The 22,222-nt window shown below is 60.0% G+C and overlaps 2 protein-coding genes across 9 annotated transcripts in view; one reads left to right on the forward strand and one right to left on the reverse strand.

Moving 5' to 3' along the window:
* The window catches only part of DGKA (diacylglycerol kinase alpha), a 31,825-nt gene extending 18,828 nt beyond the window's left edge, over positions 1-12,997 (reverse strand). The window contains exons 1-2 of one of the 5 annotated variants that reach the window (XM_050924694.1): positions 12,453-12,997; positions 11,476-11,747 (exon numbers count right to left, since the gene is read on the reverse strand). Coding sequence is in view for 1 of the 5 variants with exons in the window: in XM_050924691.1 (XP_050780648.1) it covers positions 1,477-1,483 (7 nt within the window). In the remaining 4 variants the exon portion in view is untranslated. Of the gene's footprint in view, positions 1-1,476; positions 2,089-2,739; positions 2,801-2,855; positions 2,879-11,475; positions 11,748-12,227 lie in introns of those variants that run through there. The other 4 variants (XM_050924692.1, XM_050924696.1, XM_050924695.1 and 1 more) reach the window with 4 other exon arrangements.
* Positions 12,998-14,972: 1,975 nt separating this feature from the next.
* On the forward strand, positions 14,973-19,056 carry PYM1 (PYM homolog 1, exon junction complex associated factor). Of its 4 annotated transcripts, none has more exons than XM_050924741.1 (3): positions 14,973-15,055; positions 16,094-16,187; positions 18,151-19,056. In XM_050924741.1, exons 1-3 carry the CDS (start codon positions 15,025-15,027, stop codon positions 18,665-18,667), a joined length of 642 nt encoding a protein of 213 aa, XP_050780698.1. In that variant the 5' UTR covers positions 14,973-15,024; the 3' UTR covers positions 18,668-19,056. The 4 variants fall into 4 exon arrangements, 3 of the variants coding, with proteins under 3 accessions (XP_050780698.1, XP_050780697.1, XP_050780699.1); XM_050924740.1 differs by having other exon boundaries at positions 14,976-15,055; positions 16,070-16,187; XR_007769586.1 differs by lacking the exon at positions 14,973-15,055 and adding an exon at positions 17,613-17,662 and having other exon boundaries at positions 18,151-18,249.
* Positions 19,057-22,222: the final 3,166 nt, after the last annotated feature.

Genomic DNA, 22,222 nt, shown 5'->3' on the forward strand with positions numbered 1-22,222 from the left:
ACTGCACCTGGCAGCCGGCTCCCCGCACAGCTCTGATCTCCCCGCCAGCCCAGCCATCAGCTCTGACGCAGCCCCCTGCCAGATCCAGACACCGCGAGGCGGTTACTCCCTGCCATTGTCAGGCCAACACCCTGCGTTCCCAGCGAGTTCAGGCCTGTGGAACCAGCAGGCTTGAATGAAGGAAATACTCCTGCCCTGGCCACACAAGGGGGCTGCGGCTTTTAACAAGGGCCTTTGGAGCGTCTGCTGGTGCCGGGCCCCTCACCCGGCGTCTGACTCCGCCGGGGCAGGGCGAAGCCCTCACTCACTGCACTCCCCATAGCCTAGGGCCTGGCCTGCCTCCCGCAGAGGTTCCAGCAGCCCTGAGGCAGCTCTAAGTGACACACTGGGAAATGGGGGAACAGTCACCACACAGGGCCCTGATTCCAGCTCCACAGGGGAGGCCCTGGGGTGGGGGGGGCCTTTCACCCAGCCATAAGCTGAGCGTCACCGAGACTCCCCCGCCCCCACCAGTGACTACGGCTCTCCCCTTGATTAACGTAGGTTCTTGCTTTATCCCTGTCTCTCTGCAAATGCCCCTCCCGCTCACTTCAAAGCAAAGCCCCATCAGCCTCCCCCTGCCCCCCACCCCCCACCCACAGAGTAATGGGACAGTCTAGGCTGCAGCTCCCCAGAAAGGGTTCAGTCAGCTGGACCCTGCACCCCCTCCCGCCTCAGCGCAGTCAGAGGGATCCAGCGAGCCAGGCCCCCCGCTGCCCCAGTCCCTCCACACGACCCATAGAAGGGATGAGCATGGGGGTGGGGTTCCACCCAGCCTTGGGTCCCTCCCTCGCTTGGCATCTTGAGCTGGGTCAGTGCTTGTATGAGGGCGGGCCAAGGAGCTGCCGGCCCAATGGGGGCACTCTTCCCTCTGCATGGTGCTGGCGCTGCCCTCAGAACTCAAACCACCGCTCTGCCGGGCCCTGTCTAAACTGCAGCTGCGCCCCACCCCAGAGGTGGCTGCATCTCCATGGGGGAAGATGACCTGTCTATAGCCAGTTCTAGGGGAGGAGAGGCGCTTGGGAATCGCACATTATTGTTTGTCCACCATTCAGATCTTGGCAGGAAGTTATTCTGTTTTCCTTAACAATCACTCCTGCTCCCCCCCCCCGTGTTATTTACCCAGGAGTGCTGGGAGCTCTTGGGCAAACGTGCACTTTGGCACATGACGAGCTGGGCTCGTTAGCACAGGAACACAGGTGGATGCTGCCTCTCCGGTCTAAGGAGAATGGCTGGGGGCAGGACAAACCCTTCCCAGCCTGCGTGCCTGCAGCGCTGCTTTCTCACCATGGATTGTTCCAGGCTCCAGAAAAGAGAGTGTCAAATCCAAACAGAATATGAAGCTTAACCCCGGAAACTCGCCCCAAGGATCAATGAACCGAGGGGCGGGTAGGACTGGGAGCCAGGACTCCTGGGTTCCATTTCCCCGGGACTCACTCGGCATTCCCAGTGCTGAAGAAAAGTGCCCACGTTGGAGGTCCAGTTGCGACACACTCGGGGCGATTTCTGCCCTGGCGGCGAGGGAGCCGGACTGGCTGAAGCCCCAACCTGGCCCAGGAAGGATTTTTTCCCCCCATATAGAAAAGTTAACCAAGATGGCAGGGCCTTTGTGACTTGAGTCACGGGGCTGGTTTTCTCCTGGGCCAGGGCATCACACACTGAAACCTGCCTCCGAAATCCCGTGGGAGGCTGAACCCCTAAAAACTCCAGGCCCCAGGGAGCCGATCCTCAGCTAGAGTTACCCTCAGTGCTTCCCGGTGCCCCCGAGCGCAGCGAGTGCCAAGCCCAGGCCCCTGGCTCCTGCACATGGAGATTCTGCTGGGCTCTTTCGTTAGCAGAGTAAGAGGTCCAAGCATGCAGGTTTGATCCCAGCCGGGCTAGGCCTTGGGGCTCACAGATTCACCAGCCGTGCCTGGAGCCAGAGCTCAGCACCCAGCAGGCACCGGGTTTGGGTTTAGGGTGCTCCACCGGGTGCTTTGCTGGCCACACAGGCCTATCACTTCAGGCAGGGGTCTTCCCCTGTGCCCTGCCTCACGGTTCCCCTGGTCAAACCTCTGCCCCTCGCTACATGGCCACCCAGCTGCCCCACTCGGCCACCCGCCTGCCCCACTCGGCCACCCGCTGCCAAACGCCCCAGCGCCTCCTCCCGTGCGGCCCCTTCCCGTCCCTGCAGACCCCCCAGCACGGCGACGGCTCCATGGCAGCTCGGGGGGTAGGTGGGGAACGCGGGCACCGACCCGGCGGGGGAAGCCATGGACCCCTCTGGCCCTGGGCATGCGGGACGGCGGAGCACAGGATGGTCCCTACTGGCCAGACTCTCTATGAATGGGCGCAAGAGCCCAGCTCCCCTCCCGCTCCCGCTCCCGCTCCCGGCAGCCCCCCAGCCAGGAGGGATTGAACCAACTCGCCCAGTGGGTCACCCTGGGGCCAAGCCGGGGCACGGAGAAGCCCCTCTCCCTGCCCAGCGCCTGGCACAGGAGCCAGACCCGGACTGGCGGGGGGGAAGCTGCGCCCACCAGCTCCTGTGCCCAGCGCCTGGCACTGCAGGGAGCGGGGCACCTACCGGGCACCGCGAGCGGGGAGCGGCCGGACCCGGCTCCGGCTCCGGGGATCCCCCGGGACGCCGCAAAGTTTCTTTGCCCCTCGCCGGTGCCGGAGTCCCGGGAGCCCGGCAGCCCCGTCCCCCCGGACGCGCCCTACCTTGTCCGGAGCTCGGCAGCGCGGTGCGAGCCTGGGGCGCCGCCCGCCCGAGCCCGGCCCCGCTGACATCACACCGGCCCCGGCCCCTCCCTCCCTCCCTCCCGGGGCCCCCGCACCTCCCTCCGGGCCCCGCAGCGGGTTTGCGACGCCCCCTCCCGGAGCATCCTGCCCCGGCCGACTCGAGCGAGCCCGGGGGGGACAGGCTTAAAGGGGCAGCAGCGCACTGCACCAGCCTGCGGCGAGACCAAAGCCCGCAGAGCCCCCCCGGCTCGGCTTAGTTACAGCAAGAATCCAACCCGGGGGCTGGGGCTGGCCCGCTGCCAGCAGAGCTTTTCTGGGACACCCCCCCCGGGGCTGGCCCGCTGCCAGCAGAGCTTTTCTGGGACACCCCCCCCCCCGGGGCTGGGGCTGGCCCGCTGCCAGCAGAGCTTTTCTGGGACACCCCCCCCGGGGCTGGCCCGCTGCCAGCAGAGCTTTTCTGGGACACCCCCCCCCCCCGGGGCTGGGGCTGGCCCTGGCCCGCTGCCAGCAGAGCTTTTCTGGGACACCCCCCCCCGGGGCTGGCCCGCTGCCAGCAGAGCTTTTCTGGGACACCCCCCCCCCCACGCCTGGACCTTGAACCGTAGGGCTGGGGGTGGGGCTTGGGGCCAAACTCAGGGATGGTGCAAGCAGCCCCGACTTCAGCGTTTGTGGGTGTGTGAGGTGGCAGCAGCGGCTCCACGGGGGTAGGACTGGATGGGAGCCCCCGGCCCCCATGGCAGGAGGAAGGACCCAGCCCCAGCAGGTGTTTGCCAACCTGCTCTGAAAACCCTCCAGTGATGGAGATTCCACCCCCTCCCTGGGCAGTTACTGAGGGGTGTGAGCCGGGCAACCGACTTCCCAGGCCGGCCTGTGCCCCTGAGTGTGGGGGGCCTGGATTCGTGCAGGGGGCCTGGTTCTCTCTGCTCCCGAAGCCGGCAGCACCGGGGGGCCTCTGGCTCTGTGCAGGCCTGACTCAATCGGTCCGTGTGGGGAGCTGGGTTCTGGGCCTGGCCCCGTCCCTGTGTTGGGGGGGAGGTTCTGGGTCTGTCCGCGTGTGCAGAATCAATCTCAGTGTGTGCCAGGTGCAGGTCTGTGCGTTGGGGTGGAATCAGCCTGGATCTCTGCATGTGGGTGCAGGCGTGTCCTTGTGTGTGTGTCACTGGCTCATCCCTCGGCACCGATCCGTGGCTCTCTTGGATCGACGCCAGGCTGCCTGGTGCGAGGGGGCGGCACTGATCCAGAGACGTTCGCTAGAAACACTGGGCGGCAGAAGGGGACCTGCTGCGAAGGTGTTGCCCCCCCCACACCCAGTTCAGTCTGGGCCCTAGCCAGCCCTTGGCCTTGGTGCTGGGGGGTTAAGGGTCCCACCTGGGAACTGGATTGAGACCCAGCAAACTTGCTACACTCAGGCCACCGGAAAGCCCTTGCAGTCTGGACAGGTGAGCAGTGCTCCCCGAGCAGCTGGCTCAGCTGCAGAGTCTTGCCCCCTGGCCTACCAGTCCAGATCCAATTGAGTGGCCAAAAGATGCTGCCACGTGACTGGCACGGATGGGCCCCCGCCCAGACAGGCTCGGAGAAGCTAAGGACCGACCAGGACGGGGAGATTTGACTCCTGCTGGGGCCGTCTGCAGACAGAGGAGCTCAGTCTGGAGGGCGATAGCCCCCAGAACCCCAGGGCGAGGCACAAACCCTGCAGTTGGAATTTCCCCTTCGTGGGTTGCCGAGCTTTGCTCTGCGGGCTGAGCGTGTGTGTGGGCGGGAGGCATGAGTGCTGCGGGGAGCCAATGCCGCCTCTGCAGCTGTTTCCATCCAGGGCCGCCTGGGGGGGGCAAGTGGGGCCCCCACGAGAATATAGTATTCTATAGTATTGCAACTTTTTTTATGGAAAGGGCCCCTGAAATTGCTTTGCCCCAGGCCCCCTGAATCCTCTGGGCGGCCCTGTTTCCATCTCACGTTACCGTTACCCTCCCTCGTGCCTGGCTTTGCAGATGGGGCAGGGAGGCCGAGAGAGAAGGGACTTGCTCCAGGCCCAGCAGTGAGTCAGCGGCAGAGTTTCTTGGCAGTTCCTGGCCCACTGCAGAGGGGCTCAGGCAGTGCTGCCCTCCACGATTGCATGGTCTCTTCAATGCCGCAAACCAGGCTGGGGCGAGGGGGCTGGACTCTGGGCCGTGTGCTCTGCCCCCCTCTAGTTCTACATCCCCCCCCCCCATTTTGTACAGAGCCTGGGAAAGCCTGGAGCAGCGGTTCGCGCTGGGAGCAGATGGAGCAGCCCCGGTGCTCTGCCCGAGGACTGTGCAGACGCTGCTGCAGCCAGACCTGTAGAAATTCCGGCCTGTCGCTCAGCCGCAGCGGAGCCGGAAATAGGAGCTGAGTAACAAAAGCGGCATTTTTATCTCCCCTGGGGATCTCCGGCCGTTGCAGCATTGTGTGTGCTCCGCGCGAGGGCAGGATGTGCCCACACCGAGCCCCTCCTCACGCCCGGAATCCCCCTGACGGGGGCGCAGCAGAGTGGCAGGTGGGGCCGCACGTCCCGGCCCTTGGAGGGAATGAATCGATGGCTGGGCGTGTACACGCAGCACCGCTCGGTCAGATGTTACCGAGGTGAAGGGACAGCACGTGGCGAGGGGGGATTTCGCTCCCGGGACACCCGGTGCGGAAGCCACCTGGAAAAGCTGTTCCCACCTGGCAGCCTGTGTGGGCCGCCCCGGCTGGCCGAACAGGCCCCTCGCCCAGTGGGAAGGCCCAGGAGCCGATGAGCCATGTTGATGGAGCTCCTGGGGTGGGCAGGGTCCCTTTAGCTGGGGCTCAGGCCCCCATGGCGGTGGGGTTAGGGGGCAGGGATCTCACTGTGCTGGGAGTCTGGCTCAGAATGAAGCAGGCACCGTTCACAGCCCTGCATTGACTCAGATGACTGTGCTGCCAATCAGGCTGTCGAATCTAAATACCAGCTCGGCTGAATCACGCAGCTGTGGCGGGGCCAAGAGCTGTCATGGGCCGACCCTGCTCCAGCTGACGAATTCTTCAAAGGCAGCTGGTTCATCAGGCTTTCAAACGACAGCCAGGAGGGGCCAGGAGCATATTTACCATCCTGTGAAACCCAACACGAATGGGGGAGGGATTCAGATTGGAGGGATCTGAAAAATAGGGGTGTTCAGCGGTTCCTAGCCTTGCTGTCTAGTGGGTGACAGCTTCAGTTTGGAGAAGAGGTGGGGGTTGGGATATACTTTGAACGGGGTGTTTGTGCGTGTATACACACACCATGACTCACACTCACAACTTCACCACATTGGCAAGGCTAGAACCCAGGTCTGCTTGCTCCTACCCCTTAAAGGAGAATCCCCAATAGCTGAAAGCAGTCTGGGTGCTATGGTACACAGTTGCCATCCTCATCCCATCCAGTAGAGGGCAGTGTTGAACATATACATGAACTGGGCCACTAGAACCTACGTATTGTTAAAAGCTTTGCCATTTGTCAAACACAAGAACGGCCACACTGGGTCAGCCCAACAGGCCATCTAGCCCAGTGTCCTCTCTTTGACAGCGGCCAGTACCAAGTGCTTCAGAGGGAATGAACAGAACAGGGCAATTACTGAGTGATCCATCCTCTGTCATCCAGGCCCAGCTTCTGGCAGTCAGAGGCCGAGGGACACTCAGACCCCAGGGTTGCATCCCTGAGCATCTTGGCGCATAGTTAGCGATGGACCCATCCTCTGTGAACTGATCTAGTTCTTTTTTGAACCCCATTATAGTCTTGGCCTTCACAACATCCCCTGGCGAGGAGTTCCACAGGTTAACTGTGTGTTGTGTGAAGAAATACGTCCTTGTGTTTGTTTTAAACCTGCGGCCTATTAATTTCATGGGGTGACCTTGGTTCTTGTGATATGTGGAGGGGTAAATAACACGTCCTTATTCCCTTCCTCCACACCAGCCACGATTTACAGACCTCTCTCAGATCCCTCCACGGTCGTGGCTTTTTGAAGCTGAACAGTCCCAGTCTTTTAATTTCAGACAAAGGCTGTTCCATCCCCCTAACCAGTTGTGTTGCCCTTCTCTGTACTTTTTCCAATTCTTCTAATGTATCTTTTTTGAGATGGGGTGCCCAGACCTGCCGGCAGTATTCAAGGTGCGAGTGTACTTTGGATTTATATCATGGCATTATGATGTTTCCTGTCTTATTATCTAGCCCTGTCCTAATGGTTCCTAACATTCTGGTCGCTTTTCTGATGCTTGCTGGACATTAAGTGGATGATTTCAGAGAACTCTCCATTATGACTCCAAGGTCTCTTTCTTGAGCAGTAACAGCTAATTTAGACCCCATGATTGCATAGCTATAGTTGGAATTCTGTTTTCCAAGGTGCGTTACTTTGCACTTATCAATGCTGAATTTCATCTGTAGTTGTGTGGCCCAGGCACCCAGGTCTGCGAGCTCCCATGGTAACTCTTTGCAGTCTGCTTTGGACTTAACTATCTTGAGCAATTTTGTATCGTTTGCAAACTTTGCCACCTCACTCTCTATTTCTTTTTCCAGATCATATATGAATCTGTCTAACAGCACTGACCCCGGAACTGATCCTTGGGGGACCTCGCTATCTACACTTCACTGTGAAAACTGACCATTTATTCCTACCCTTTCCCTTGTTTCTGACCTGTGAGCAAACTTTCTCTCTTATCCCATGACTGCTCACTTTGCTGAAGAGTCTTTGGTGAGGGACCTTGGGAAAGGCTTTCTGAAAGACCAAGTTCACTAGATCCACTGGATCACTGACATGCATCTGACGAAGTGGGGATTCACCCACGAAAGCTCATGCTCCAATACGTCTGTTAGTCTATAAGGTGCCACAGGATTCTTTGCTGCTTTTACAGATCCAGACTAACACGGCTCCCCCTCTGATACTTGACAGGATTCTTTGCTGCTTTTATGGATCACTTTTGTCCATGTTTGTTGACCCCCTCCCTTTGAAGAATTCTAATAGATTAGTGAGGCGTGATTTCCCTTCACAAAAGCTGTGTTGACTCTTCCCCAGCGAATGGTGTTCAGCTGAGTGTCTGATCCGCGTTCACAAACAATGGATGCCCCAGCCATGCACCCCAGCTCAGGCCAAGTCAGGGGGAATGGGGGAAGAGCTTCCCAGCATGCCTTGCAGGCCAACAGCCTTCCTGTGCAGACAGGCAGCCTACTAAGGTTGACTCTGTTGAGCAATGACAACAGCTGGCAGGAGCCTGCAAACAAAGCGGCCTCGGTTGCCCCTTGGAAGGCTCACCCCCGCTGGGACCAAGGTGGCAGAAGGAAGGGGGTGGGCATGGGGAAGGCAGAGGCACAGTGCAGAGAAGCCAGGTACAGAGGAGCAAGTATGTTCCTGCCCTGGGATGAGTCACAGGTGGGGCCCAGCCCACATGCGGCACCTACTTCAGTATCAGCCCCAGCGCTGCTGCCCACGTCTGAGTGAGAGCGAGAAACCGCCAGAGAACAAAGAGAAAGGAAAGGAGGAGCGAGGCTTGCTAGAAAACAACCGAGCCGCACTCTGCAGAGCGGGGCTCCAGTGCTGACGCCACCGCAGATAAGCTCTGCTTCCTTCAAGCAGGGCTAGGACCCAGGAGCCCCGGGTTTCTGCCCCATGGTGTTCTAACCACTAGCTCATGCTCCCTCCCAGAGCTGGAAAGAGAACCCAGGAGTCCTAACACCCAGTTCTCTGCCCTGGCCACTAGACAACGCTCTCTCCTAAGGTAGGATGAGAACCCAGGAGTCCTGACTCGCAGCCCTCCACTCTAACCACTGAAATACCAAACAAGACTAGAATAGTCCCACTGTGAGGAGCTGTGAGGGGTTCGTCTCGCTTTGCTAATGATTGAAAAACACACAAAAAAGAGGGTGCAGAATTACTGTTCTGGGCAGCCCACTGCCATCTCCACGTAGCCCTGAAAGCGCCCGGCTCGGAGCTAATCGATGCTGCCCGACGGTGCGTGGGAATTCGCAGGCACCATCTGCTCTAAGAAATGCACACACAGCGGATATTAGCTTCAGCGAGGTCTGTCTCCCCTGCACCTGTGAGCTGGAGAAGGGTGGAAGCGGCAGACTGGAGCGAGAGGCAGGGAGGGGTGGGTGTGTTACAATGCGTGACCCCAGGGAGCAGCGCTCCAGAAATACCTGGACAGACATGGAGACGCCCTGAGGCTGCTCGAATGCCCATGGCTCCCTCTGGCCCTCGGGGAGCAGGGAACAGCCACAGCGCAGCGTGCTCTGGCCACTCCCCCGCTCTGCCCCTCCAAGGCCCCGTCATGCGGCCAGAGCCGAATCCAGCTCGATCCCCTGTGTAACGCTGCTTTTCTACTGGTTCACGCCCAGCCCACCATGCGAGTGCCCAAGTGGATCACGTGTTCAAGCCCTCGTGCCGTTGTTGACACTGGAGCCAGGTGAGCGTGCAAACCCCTCACCCCTGTGCAAAGTTTCACACTGGTTTGCACTGGTGTTAGTGACAAGGGACTCGGAGCCCGGTCCAGTTCTGCCGGGGCCAAGCGCAGCTGTGACCAAGCCGTGGTTTGGGACTGATGGGGAGGTGTAAAGGGGGGGCACTGTAGCAACTGAAGCCAAAGCATCGGCCCCTCGCCAAGGCTGGGCTGTCTCCCCGTCTCCCCAGTGCTCAGCACGACCCCTGCTGGGTACTCGCTGCAGGGCTCAGGCCGGGTCTGCGCACGCAGCGCTGGAGGATGTATAAAGCAGACACAGCTCAGCAGCTTCCTCCCGCTGGGTGTATCTCTCGCTGGGATCAGAACTCAGCCCTGCCGGCAGCGCTTCCCTGCCTGCTGGCCACTTGACTGGTAAACCTCAAATCTCTGCCGATAGGGATCACCCACAGAAGCTCCTCAGCGTGTGCCCCGATGAATGGAGAGCAGTGATTGAGTGCCAGAGCTGGCAGCAGCGCCCTAGCAGCATGAGGGCTGCATGGCTGAGACGAGGGAGTCCAGCCTTCTTCTGGGGTGGCGAAGGGGGGTCCTGGGAGGCCACCAGGGCCACCCTAGACATGCCCAGCCAGGTGTTTGTCCCAACTGCTCTTACAAACCTCCACCTCCCCTGGAAGCCCCTTCAACTGCCCGGAGAGACAGAAAGATTAAATCTCCCTTGCTGCCAACTAAACCCCTTGCATCTTGTCCTCCCTTCGGTGGACCTGGAGAACACCCGATCCCCGTCCTTTTTCTAACAGCTCTGCCATCAGGGCCCCCCGCAGCCGCCTTTCCTCATGACCCAGCAGATTGGAAATCGAACGGGTCACGGTAACGGGAATCGCCCTGGGGAAGGGCTCCTGGCCAAGGGCCCATTATGCTACACACACAGGCTCGTCTTCACTAGGATTTTTGAATTGCTCGTTAACCCCGGGTAGCTTCCGCAAACAGAGAGATGGCTCCAAGCCAGCCAGTCCTGCTGGAGGGAGCGGAAGGCTAGTGGGTAAAGCTGGGGAAGCCCAGGGCTGGGCTAGCAGGGGGCTGCAGGTCGGGAGTGAGGGGCACTGGCAGAGCTGGAGGGGGCAGGGCTGGGCTAGCAGGGGCTGCGGGTCAGGAGTGAGGGGCACTGGCAGGGCTGAGGAGGAGACCAGGGCTGGTCTAGCTGGAGCTGCAGGTTGGGAGTGAGAGGCACCGGCAGAGCTGCGCACTGGCAAGTGAGGGGAAGGGAGGGAAGTGCCCAGTCCCCTTATCCCTCACCGCTCACCCTGCCAAAGAGCTCCTGTCTGTCTCCACAGAGTTTGAATACAAAGATTTGCAAAGAGCTGGGGCTGTACTGCTCTCCCCCGCCCCCCGTGAGGACGGCACCAGACAGCAAGGCCGAGCTGTCAAGCAGCTAGAACAGGGCCCGGGGAGTCGGGGGCCTGGCTTCTTTCCCCCTCTGCTCCCTCGGTCTCAGTTTCTCCAGCAGTGAAATGAGGGTGACAAAGTGTCCACCTTGAGCAGGGCCCCAGGGAGCAGCCACTCGGGATGGATCAGCTCCTTGGCTCGCAGCTGTCAAGCAAACACAACACATCACAGTTCTCCAACCAGCACACACTCCCCCTTCCTTGCCCCTGCTGCCAGAAACTCCCCTGATGCTGGATTGCCTCCCTTTTGCTCCCCTTGCAAAACTGTCATGCAGCCCAGCCTGCAGGGAAAACGGTGTTAAGCCCCCCCAGGGTTAGCTAAGGGAGCAGCAGCAGCGCTAAGGACCCCGCCACATTCAGCTCCAAGTCTTACTAAGTGTCCCAGCACACAAAGAAAGCCTAGCTCATAGCCCCACCCACAAAGCCTCTAAAAAGTCCAATCAGCTGCTCCCCTTTCTCCCTAATATGCCTGCCGCTAGGGACCCTAATGCAACAGGTGAGGGTGGTGAGATCCCTAGAGCGGGAGAATCCTACTGCCTTGAGAGGTGCTTCTGTGTTTCCTTGGCAGCCGCTGCGGTGGAAAGGGGGGCTCCAGGGGTGTTTGCAGGCTGGCCTGAGGGCATTGCTCTTTACAGAGTCTGGTCCTTGTATTCCAAAAGCAGCTTCACAGCTTTAAACACACAGGGAGTGCCTGGGATTTTGCCTAAATCAATTACGGGTTCTCCCTGCCTGAGTAATGGAGCTAATCCCTGTGTAACTACATTACCCCAGGCTCCAATAATTGGATTGATCATTGCAGCTAGTTAATGAAACTCCAGCCAATCTTTTTAAATCAGATTGCTGGCTTATATGGAACTAATTATCTACTGACCTGGAGGTTGTGAATCAGATCAGAGGTTTCACTGCAGCTCCAGGGAAAATTGTCTTTTCCTTGCCATCTGGCCTCGCTCTCCAGCCCTCATGATGCCTTGTTAATGGTGGCAGGAAGGAAATGCTGTAGCTGGGGAGGGTGCCGGCTCTTCTCTGCCACTAACTAAAGACCCAAAACAAAACACAAATCTCCTGGGTTGCAAACCGTCCCCGGGGTTAATCCGAAGGTGGAACATCCAGCCAGGTATCAGCTCGGCCCATCCACTCACTTCCCTGGGGAAGCAGGATGGCACGATGGTTATGGTGCTGTCTACGATGGGGGAAACCCAGCTTACGTCCTTTCTCTGCCCCAGGAGTGTGACCGTAGCCGCTCTGGGCCAGTTCCCCACCTGTAAAATGGGCTTAGTGGCACTTCCCAGCCCCACTGGGCATCTGTGAGAGGCTCAGATCCTACCAGTGGGGGGCTGGATATGTGCCTGAGACAGACAGCTCCGCAAGGGTGGAAATAGCATCTGTTGCCACCGAAAGTGGTCAGGCAGCTGCTGGGCTGTGATCAGCCACTGTAATAGCTTCCCTAGCATGCTGTCACCATGGCCTCCCTCCCCACCCAGCTGCCAGGTCTTGAGTTGTCCACGCCTTTTGTGTGTGTGTGTGCGCGCGCGTGCGTGCGCGTGCACGGACACAGGATTTCCACCCCCAAGTGTCCAATAATCCATTCCAGAGCCTTGAGGCCAGGGGGGCCCATTTGATCACCTGCTCTCTGGCACAGAACAGAGGCTTTCTCCCGCTGAGGCTGAGCTCGTGTGTCGCTAAGGAAGCCAGGAGACACCAGGCGATGGATGATCCCCCACTGCTGTGAGGAGCTGGGTCCAGGGGTTGTCCCCTCCCTGCTAACACTCGGGCTAATTTCCCACTCGAATCAGCCTGGCTTTGGCTTCCCACTGCGGGTGGTTCTTGTGCCTGGTGGCACCAAATCACCTCCCCCATCTTCTCTTGGAGGTGCTGAGCTCTGGGCATCTCCCGGGGAGCCTTTCCTCCAGCCCCTGCGGAGTCCTGGCAGTTGGGTGGTGCCGTCTCCACTTCCTCCGCATCCTTTAAAAAATGCACCACCCCAGGCTAGGTTGCCCCAATGCCCTCTCCAGAGGGAGAATCACCCCCCGCTCCTATGCCCTGTGTGTGGACATGGCCAGGCAGCTGGGGACGGTGATGGGGCGTGTTTGCTGCTCTTGGCAGTGGGGGGATGTGGTGGTCACAGGGAGCAGAGGGTGTAAGGTGCAGACCCCCAGCCCAGCTGCAACCCCATTGCCCCTGCCAACCTGGGGCTGGGTTTCAACCTCAGACCCCTGATCCCACCCTTGCGAGATGCCCCGTTCCCTCTGTGATGGGCTGGATCACAGAACCCACCTTGGGAGCTGCCACCTGATGTGCCAAGACTACTTCTGCCGCTGCCTTCCCTGCCAGCTCGGGGTCCCCGTACCCGGTCTTGCTGAGCCAGACACGCCCGTCTGCTCCAGCACAGACCCAGGGTCTGAATTACTCGCCCCAAAGCTGCAGGTTTACCTGAAAGCAGCTCACAGAAGCGTTCCTGTCTTTAACACTCAGATGCCCAACTCCCAGTGGGGTCGAAACCCAAATAAATCCGTTTTACTCTGTATAAAGCTTATACAGAGTAAACTCATAAATGGTTCGTTCTCTATAACACTGAAAGAGAGAGATGCACAGCTGTTTGCCTCCCCCCAGGTATTGGTACATACTCTGGGTCAATTAATAAGTAAAAAGTGATTTTATTAAAAATAGAAAGTAGGAATTAAGTGGCTCCAAGTAGTAACAGACAGAACAAAGTCAGTCACCAAGCAAAATAAAATAAAACGTGCAAATCTATGTCTAATCAAACTGAACATAGATAATCTCACCAGTTCCAGGATGCCCCCTTTTACAGACCAATCTCCTTTCAGCCTGGGTCCAGCCATCACTCACAGCCCTTTGTTCCAGTTTCTTTCAAGTATCCGGGGTGGGGTGGGGTGGGGTGTGGAGATGCTCTCTCTTTAGCCAGCTGAAGACAAAATGGAGAGGTCTCCCAGGGGTTTAAATAGACTTTCTCTTGTGGGTGGCGACCCCCCTCCTCACCCCTATGCAAAGTCCAGCTCCAAGATGGAGTTTTTGAGTCACCTGGGCAAGTCACATGTCCAGGCATGATTCACAGTTTGTACAGGTAGCAGGTGCTACCTTGAATGTCCTCAAGTAGACTTGTTATGTGGATTGAAGCATTCCAAGATCCATTGTCCTTTAAGTATCAGAGGGGTGGCCGAGTTAGTCCGGATCTGCAAAAGCAGGAAAGAGTCCTGCATGCACGTGACGAAGTGGGGATTCACCCACAAAAGCTCATGCTCCAGCATGGCTGTAAGTCTATCAGGTGCCACAGGACTCTTTGCTGCTTGTCCGTTAAGTGGCTCTCGATTAGGGACTTACCTTCAACAGTCCTTTCTCCAGGAACTGTCTAGTGGGGTGATTTAGGAACCAAGCCGGTACCCAGCCAACATTCACAACTTCGACTACAATGTGACACGTGCAGACAGGCGTAACAGGGTCAGGAGCTGTTACATGGTGTGTGGAGCACACCTCACAGCCTAAGCATATTTCCATAAAGCCTTATGGGCGGCACTGTCACACCCTACCCCGGCCTGGGGCCACCGGGCGGCCCCATCTCCCTCCACCCCGGGGCAGGATTCGAACCCGATGCCCCCCCAAGCTGCCCCCGTCTCCCCCCACCCCGGGGCAGGAGTCGAACACGACGCCCCCCCCAAGTGGCTCCCGCCTCTGCCCACCCCGGGGCAGGATTCGAACCCGACGCCCCCTCCCGAGTGGCTCCCGTCTCCCCCCACCCCGGGGCAGGATTCGAACCCGACGCCCCCCCCCCCGAGCTGCCCCCGTCTCCCCCCACCCCGGAAGAAGGAGTCAAACCCGACGCCCCCTCCGAGCTGCCCTCAACTCCCCCTACCCCGGGGCAGGATTCGAACCTGACGCCCCCCCCCAAACTGCCCCCGTCTCCCCCCACCCCGGAAGAAGGAGTCAAACCCGACGCCCCCTCCGAGCTGCCCTCATCTCCCCCTACCCCGGGGCAGGATTCGAACCTGACGCCCCCCCCCAACTGCCCCCGTCTCCCCCTACCCCGGGGCAGGAGTCGAACCCGACGCCCCTCCCACGAGTGGCTCCCGCCTCCCCCCACCCCGGGGCAGGATTCGAACCCGATGCCCCCCCCAAGCTGCCCCCGTCTCCCCCCACCCCGGGGCAGGAGTCGAACCCATGAGCCCTCCCCCCTCAGATGCCCCCCTGATGAGGCCTATGTCCCACGTGACTCGCTCTGCTGGGGGGGCGGGGTCGCTTAGCCTAAGCCCCAAAGGATTCTGGGAAATGACTCCCCAACTCGTTTAGCCCTGTGACGGTCGGTGTCTCTTTAAAAACAAGATGGCCCCCGCCCCAGCTGTCCCCGCCCGGTTACGCCACTTCCGGGGGCGTGGCACAGTGGCCGGAAGTGGGTCGCGTTTCCAAGATGGCGACTCCCTATGTGACTGACGAGACCGGTAAGTGCGGAAACCGCTTCCGGGAGGGGGGATCCGCTCCGGCCTCACCCCCCCTCCCGCGAGCCCCCCGCCTGGCCCGTATCCCCCCTCCTGCCCCCGGCCCCTCCCCTCCCGCATCCCCCCCGGCTCCTGCTCCCCCCTCCGCCCCCCCCCCCGGCTCCGGCCCCTCCCCCCTGGGCCCCTCCCCCGCCCGCATCCTCCCCGGCTCCGGTCCCCCCTCCGCCCCCTCGGCTCTGGCCCCTCCCCCGCCCACATCCCCCCCCGGCTCCGGCCCCTCCCCCGCCAGGGCCCCTCCCCCCCGCCCGCATCCCCCCCCGGCTCCGGCCCCTCCCCCGCCAGGGCCCCTCCCCCCCGCCCGCATCCCCCCCCGGCTCCGGCCCCTCCCCCGCCAGGGCCCCTCCCCCCCCGCCCGCATCCCCCCCCGGCTCCGGCCCCCCCTCCGCCCCCCCCCGGCTCCGGCCCCTCCCCCGCCAGGGCCCCTCCCCCCCGCCCGCATCCCCCCCCCGGCTCTGGCCCCTCCCCCGCCAGGGCCCCTCCCCCCCCGCCCGCATCCCCCCCCGGCTCCGGCCCCCTTGTCCCCCCTCCCCCCTGTGCCTGGGTGTTGTGCAGCCCCCTGCCCCCCTTAACCAGTCACGTGTCTGTGCCCCCCCCGTGTCACTGCGGACTGCGCGGGGCCGTTTCCTGCCCGGCCCCATCCTGACTGCGGCCTGGGGGGCTGCCTGGGTGGAGTGGCGGCGGGGCAGGCCCGGGGCAGCGAACCCCAGTTCCTCGGCAGTAGGAGCCGGCGCAGTCGCACTGACTCGTTGGGTGACCTCAGGCAGAATTCCTCTTCCTGCCCCGTGCCTCGGTTTCCCCATCTGAGGGTCCGGTGCTGACCGGGGGGGGTTTTCAGGTGGGGGAGGTGACGTCTCTTGCTGGGGCGGGGTTCTTAGCTGGCCGTGTCTCACTGAGCAGCCTTTAGCTGAATCCTGAAATCACTTTTTCCCTTCCCCCCTTTAAAATATCCCGTCACAGACAAAGATGCTTGTAACGTTTCAGGGAAGTACATTGCCTCCACGCAGCGCCCTGATGGGACCTGGAGGAAGCAGCGAAAGGTGAAGGAGGGATACGTGCCCCAAGAAGAGGTGCCAGTGTAAGTCGAATTCTAGTCCTCATGGCTGCCCCTCCAGAGAGCAGGGGAGGGCCGCTGGGATCTCTTGCATGGCCCATAGTGGGTGGGCTGTTCCGCAGTCCAGCTCCTCGCGTCTGAAAACCTCGACAGCTCCTAATACTGTGAGATTATCCGCTTCTGTGGCACTGAATGTCTGCCTGGCGCTTCGGCCCCGTCTGTGGACAGGTAGCCTGCTTCCACAGCGCTGGGCTACCCGAGGAAGCGGCACTGGTTTCACTTAAGCTGCTGCGAACTGTTGTGCACACGCTTTTGGATTCGGGGCGGTTTCTTTTGGTTTAGCTTAAACTTGTTCTTAAAGGCCATAAGCTCACCTGAAGAAAGCCGCGCTCACTGAAATAACTGTGCCCATGGGTTTGCACAGGGATAGGTTAAACTGCTACCATTTCTGCATATAGGCCTGAGAGCTGTCCCTCCTTCAGCTGGCTTCCCTTTAGGGTAACGGCACATCTCACAATCTTTAGTCCTCTCCTGGTCCACTTCTAAGCTGGGTGCAGTGTGACGAGCCAGACAATTGTACATTTGGGGCCTGCTCACCACTTGGGGTCGCTTTCCCCAGAGGATCCGTGGGAGGCTTTTTGGCTAAGTTGGAAGCACGTTCTTTAAAAAGAGGAGAGTTCAGTGCTCCACAGAACCAGACTAGGTGATCCAAAGGGTGTCTGCTAACTTTAAATCTCTGAATCCTCTTCATTCCCTAATGCGAGCCAGGCATTCCTGTCAGCCCCTGGAGTGCTGATCCCAGCTCTTCTCCCATGGCAGAGCATGTTCAGTGAGTTTCCGGGGCATCTGGCTTGGCTTCACAATTCCCATGTCCACAGAAAGGTTATTCGTAAGCTGGGATGGGGGGTTGGGTTCAGCGTGCTGCTGTCGATCTACATCGGCCCCCATGAGGGCTCATCGACTCTCACGCATGCGATGTGGCCCCCGCTCCTCGCTATAACCTAGGCCAATCGGTTGTCAATTTTCTAGGCTTCCAGATTGGGCCATGAAGTTTTGGAAATGTGGCCGCTCGTTGGAGTCGAACCTGCTGTCTCCAACCCCTTTGGGGAATGCTAAAGGTGGCCTCCCTGCCCTGTCTCCCGAGGCCTGGCCTGGCCTTGCCTTGCCTCAGAGGGAGTCCTGTTTTCAGCGTGCTAGTCCCGAGCATTGCACTTCGGGCTGGCGTGCATTTGTGCAGTTCTTTCACCCCAGACATCCCCTCGCTGGCCCAGCGTGAGTCGATCCCATTGGGCCACATCTGTGAGGAAGTATGAAATGGAGAGGCTGTCCTGCGTTTCCCAATCAAGCCCCTTTAAAATCCCCCCTGCCCAGCGCCCCCTCGGCTGTAATGATTTATAACCATGTGTATGTACTGTTGGGTTACATCGTGAGATCTGAGTCTTTTTCCAGGTGCCCGACCAACTTTGACCCCCTCTTATACCATAAGATGTAACCTGGCGGTATGTATTAACTCCCCTTATAAATCATTCTGGTGGGTAGCTTCGGATGTGTCCTGCCTGCGAGGATAACCTCTGCTCGCATCGCTAGTCTCTGGCATAGAGCTCAGGTACTCGCCAACAGTGCTCAAATCCTGTAATGTTCGAGGGGCGTCTGTTTCACTCCTCTGGGCCTGGGCATCTCCTCATGCCCTGAGAGCGGCGGCCAGGTGCTGTGATTCCTTTGCCCTTTAGAGTTGTCACTCAGTGATGCCGCTATTCTGTGGGGCCTGATGGGAGGAGCTGAGCATTCATGACTGGTTGGGTGGTGATTGGACCAGTGGGTTCTCAGCACCTCTTGCGGTGGGGTGGATCTGCAGTGGCAAGGCCTTGGGGCTCTGGGTGTAATGGGGTCAGAGATTGGCGCTGATGGCCGCCGCGTGGACCAGCTGGCTGGCCCCTGTTCTTTGTGTGTGGGAGAGGGAAGTCCTGATGGATTTTGTTCTGTGCAGGTATGAGAATAAGTATGTGAAGTTTTTCAAAAGCAAACCGGACCTGCCCCCCGGTCTGAGCCCCGAGGCCAACGTGCAGCCAGGCAAGCAGGCCACCAAGGCGGAGAGCGGTGAGACCGGCCTGTCCAAGACGGCCAAGAGGAACTTGAAACGCAAGGAGAAGAGGAAGCAGCAGCAGGAGAAAGGGGAGAGGGAGACAGACGAACTGATCCAGTCACTGGAGAAGGCCACCCTCTTGGGGGGCAGCAGCAGGGACAGGGACCCCCCGGGGGATGGTAAGTCGGCCCTGCAGCAGCAGCAGGCCTGCGGCGGAAAGGCCCTGGGGGACGGGGACTCCTCAGCCTCTGAGAAAACAAAGAAGATGAAAAACCTGAAAAAGAAGCTTCGGCAGGTGGAGGAGCTGCAGCAGCGGCTGGACTCGGGGGAGATAAAGCAGCCGACGAAAGAGCAGCTGGAGAAGCTGGCGCGGCGGAAAGCGTTGGAGGAGGAACTGGAGGACCTGGAGCTGGATTTGTAAGCGGGGGCCTGGGAGGGAGACTCTGAACCAGACTCTGCGCGCAGGTGACTGAATTCTGCGAGCTGTGGTGACCAGAGCCCAGCTGCCTCGTTGGGCCCGGCTGGGTGTTTTGTTGGGTGCTGCCTGCTTTTTAAGAACAATTTCCCAGCTATCGATGTTAAAACTCGACAACTTTTCACATACCTCTCTCCTTTTTTTTATTATTTTCTTTTGGGGGTGGGGGGAGGGAAGGCTGGGGATGTCGTAGGGAGGGGGTGGGTGGGGCTAGCACCCCATGGCTGTTTCCCCAGCCCCGTAGGATTCCCAGGTCCTCAGTGTTCTGTGCTCCAGCCACTCACTCACTCCTTAGATTTTTAAAAATGATGCAATAATAAAATTGCAGTAGTGACCTCGGCGTCTGGGATTTTGTTTTTTCTCCTTCGAGCCAAGCTGCGTTCAGGCCCCCGCAGAGTCTCGTTGGCTTCCCTGGAGAGTCCGTGCTCTGTGTGCTGGAGGGAAAGCAGAGAAAGCTGAGATGTGCCCCTCTCTCAGGAGAACATGCCCATCCTCCCCCCTTCAGCCCCCAGCGTGGTAAAGGCCGACCCAAAATGCGTGGCTACTTGGAGCAGATTGTGTAGCTTTCTGGAACAAGGTGATTTCTCTGTGTCTTCCATGATCCGGTGAGCAGAGAAGTAGTTCACAGTGCTGGCCTTAACGTATCTTCCCCAGCATCTGAGACCGCGCTCATTGGCATGACCCTCCAGTGATTGTTTCAGGCTCTCTGCAGACTCAGGAAGGTGCTGCTCCATCTAGGTCCCATTTTCCAAGTTTTTTCTGTGCAAGTCTCACTGCCAGAGCCTCCTATAATTGAAAGAACAGTGCGGGGGGGCGGGGGGGGAGGGCGCTGACTGTGCCTCTGTCTAGTCCTTAGTGCACCCCTGGGAAGGTGAGTCCAGCACCTCCATGTGGTGGGGGTGTATTGAGCCCTCTGTAAACGGGGAGCTGTTCTGCCTGACAGTGGCCAGCAGGTGGCTCTGTAGGGCCCGAGTCCCTGGAGTAGGGTGGGCTGAAAATGAGAACCTTGCTAACTGCTCTAGTGACGCCTGTTCCCCGGCACGCGAGCCAAATCTGAGCGGCCTCGTCCGTTCGTGGAGTGCAGGCGCCTGGGCGGGGTCTGCCAGCCCAACGGTAGCGAGTGCGGGCTGGGGTGGGCCTTGTGTTTTGGGGTAGCGCTGCTGGAGAGGTGAGGGAGGCAGGGGACCGGGCGGGTCTGTCCTGCTGCTGCAGACACCACATGAAGATCACTATTTGTATCTGGGGGAGGGGGGTGCGAAGAGGTTTAAACAAAACCCTTCTGGCTTGTTGGCGGCTTCGCCAGGAGCTGAGGGAGTGAGGCCTCGGTCCCCTTTGACTGGGCTCCAAAACGTGGCCCATGGCTCCTGCCCCCTTCACCTTGTCTCAGAAATGGCTGGAGAGTTTTGGCTGAAATTCCCCAGGAGAATCCAGCAGGAGACAGATGCCGGGTGTGGGAAATGTCAGCTCGAGCGGTTAAAGCTTAGCCAAGTTCTAAGCAACGGAAACAGGGTCTTGTAATGGGGAAGGTTGGAAAACCTTGCTCGGTGGTGCTGCTGACTCAGGACGTGGTGCCTGGCTAATTGACAATGGCAACTTGCTTGGCCGTGACCCCAGTGCCTAGATCCCCCTGGCAGGTTTGTCATCTCCAACGGCAGGTCTGGCAGAGCCTGTCTGCCTTGGGGATGTGGGGATGCTGGGGGGAGCCCCTGGGGGCAGGTTTTCTGGGTGGGTGCAGCACCCAGCGTGCTGGGCCCCCGATCACCTCTGAGTGCCTCCTAAAATACAGGGCAGAGTCCGCTGCCAGCCTCAGCTGCTATTGACCAGCCAGCCCTCTTCAGCTCAGCGCGCAGGCTGGTTCCCAGAGGTAACGCTGCCACCAGCGTCCTGCCCTGGGGCCGTGCTGGCTGCGACGCCCGTGTGCACCCCCCCGCTGCAGGGCCAGTTTGGTTCATGAGCAGCTTGGCAAACCTGCTCCTGCCCTGGGGCTGTGCTGCGCTGATGCACGCAGGGTTACTGGTGCAGCCGGCTGTTCGCGGGCTGTAAGTGTCCTACAGAGCTGGGCTCGGTGCTTCAGAGGTAGCACGTTAGCGTGGCCAGGGAGAGGCGGCGCGGGGGGCCCGGTGGGGGAAGCAGGGTTCTAATCACTGGCCCCTGGAGACCTTGGGCAGGTGACTGGGCAGTGCCTCGGTTTCCCCAGCTGTGCAGTAACAGCAGCTCAGCCAGGGTCCGTCCCAGTGGAAGAACCCCGCAGCAGGTAGATGTGGGGTCATCTGCCCCCTTCCTCTCCAGTGCTTGAGGAGCGATGGATGGGAAAGGGGGTGGGAACTGGGTGGACCATGTGGTGTCCTGTGCCCGTGTGTGGGCAACAGCCCCCCTGTGTCTCATGGGAACGATATGCCCCCTCCCCCCCCGATGGCCAAGTCATCCCTCCCTTGCCCTTAACGAGCTGCAGCTGTGGGGCCAGGACAGTAGCCCCCTGTGCGTGACCCAGCCTGGCAGTTTTTTGGGTAGCGCTGGGTTTTTAGGGCACAGAATTGTGACTAATTAAAAGCCGCGCAGAACACAGCTTCTCTTGTCTCTGTTGCCATAGTGAGCAGAGGGTGACTAAGCGGGAGACGTGCCAGGGTGACTGACGCGGGTCTAGTCAGTGTCACTGTGGGGGTGGGCAGAGCGCAGCGGGGGATGGGGCAGCGGGAGCATCTCCTGGGCACGCAGAGGGCAATTTGTTACCAGCGTGGCTGCCTCTTTGGGAAACTGAGGCACGGGGGGGCAGGCATTACTTGCCTGAACCCCTGCAGTGAGATGGCAGCAGGTCTGGGAACAGAACCCAGGTGTCCTGGCTCTCAATCTGCCTGTGATAACCCCTAGACTGCGCGGCTGAGGAGGCCAAAGCCAGGGGAACGCAGGGTCCTACCAGGCTTGTCCTGCGGGAGGTTGGGGGTGATGGCAGCAGTGGCATGAACGCGCCATGGGGCTGGGGCCACTGCTGTGTAAATACCGGCCCGTGGGCTGGCTCCTGCCCTACCTCTAGGGGGAGGGGGGGCTCTTGCTGACTGGGGGATCAGACTCCTCGCAGAGCCACTCGGCCTCTGGAACATGAGCGGCTCCGGGCTGGCTGGGAGCAGAGTCGGTTCTTGGCCTTTTCTCGGGCCGGGCAGGGCAGCGGCCGGGACACGCGGCTCCGTTCCACCGCTGAGCATGGCGCTGGGCGTGAAACCCCTCGCTGCATCTATACGGGCTGAGCTGGCATTGGCGCATGAGGTGACCTGACTGCCCCCCACACCTGGGGACTGCACAAGGTCTGTTAACGCTATGTGATGGGGGGGGGGGGCACGGGCTAACCCGTCTCCCTGCAGCCCCTACCAACTCTGGGAACTGTTAGCATTAATTGTTTTGAGCGCGGGGTCCCTGTGGGCCGGGCGCTGGGCGCACACAGAGACCAGGCCCTGTCCTGGAGAGCTAAAGGCCCAGACCCAGGTGGAAATGGGGAAACTGAGTCAA

This window comes from Gopherus flavomarginatus, chromosome 16 (assembly GCF_025201925.1).
Source record: "Gopherus flavomarginatus isolate rGopFla2 chromosome 16, rGopFla2.mat.asm, whole genome shotgun sequence".
Classification (NCBI taxonomy): Eukaryota; Metazoa; Chordata; order Testudines; family Testudinidae; genus Gopherus; species Gopherus flavomarginatus.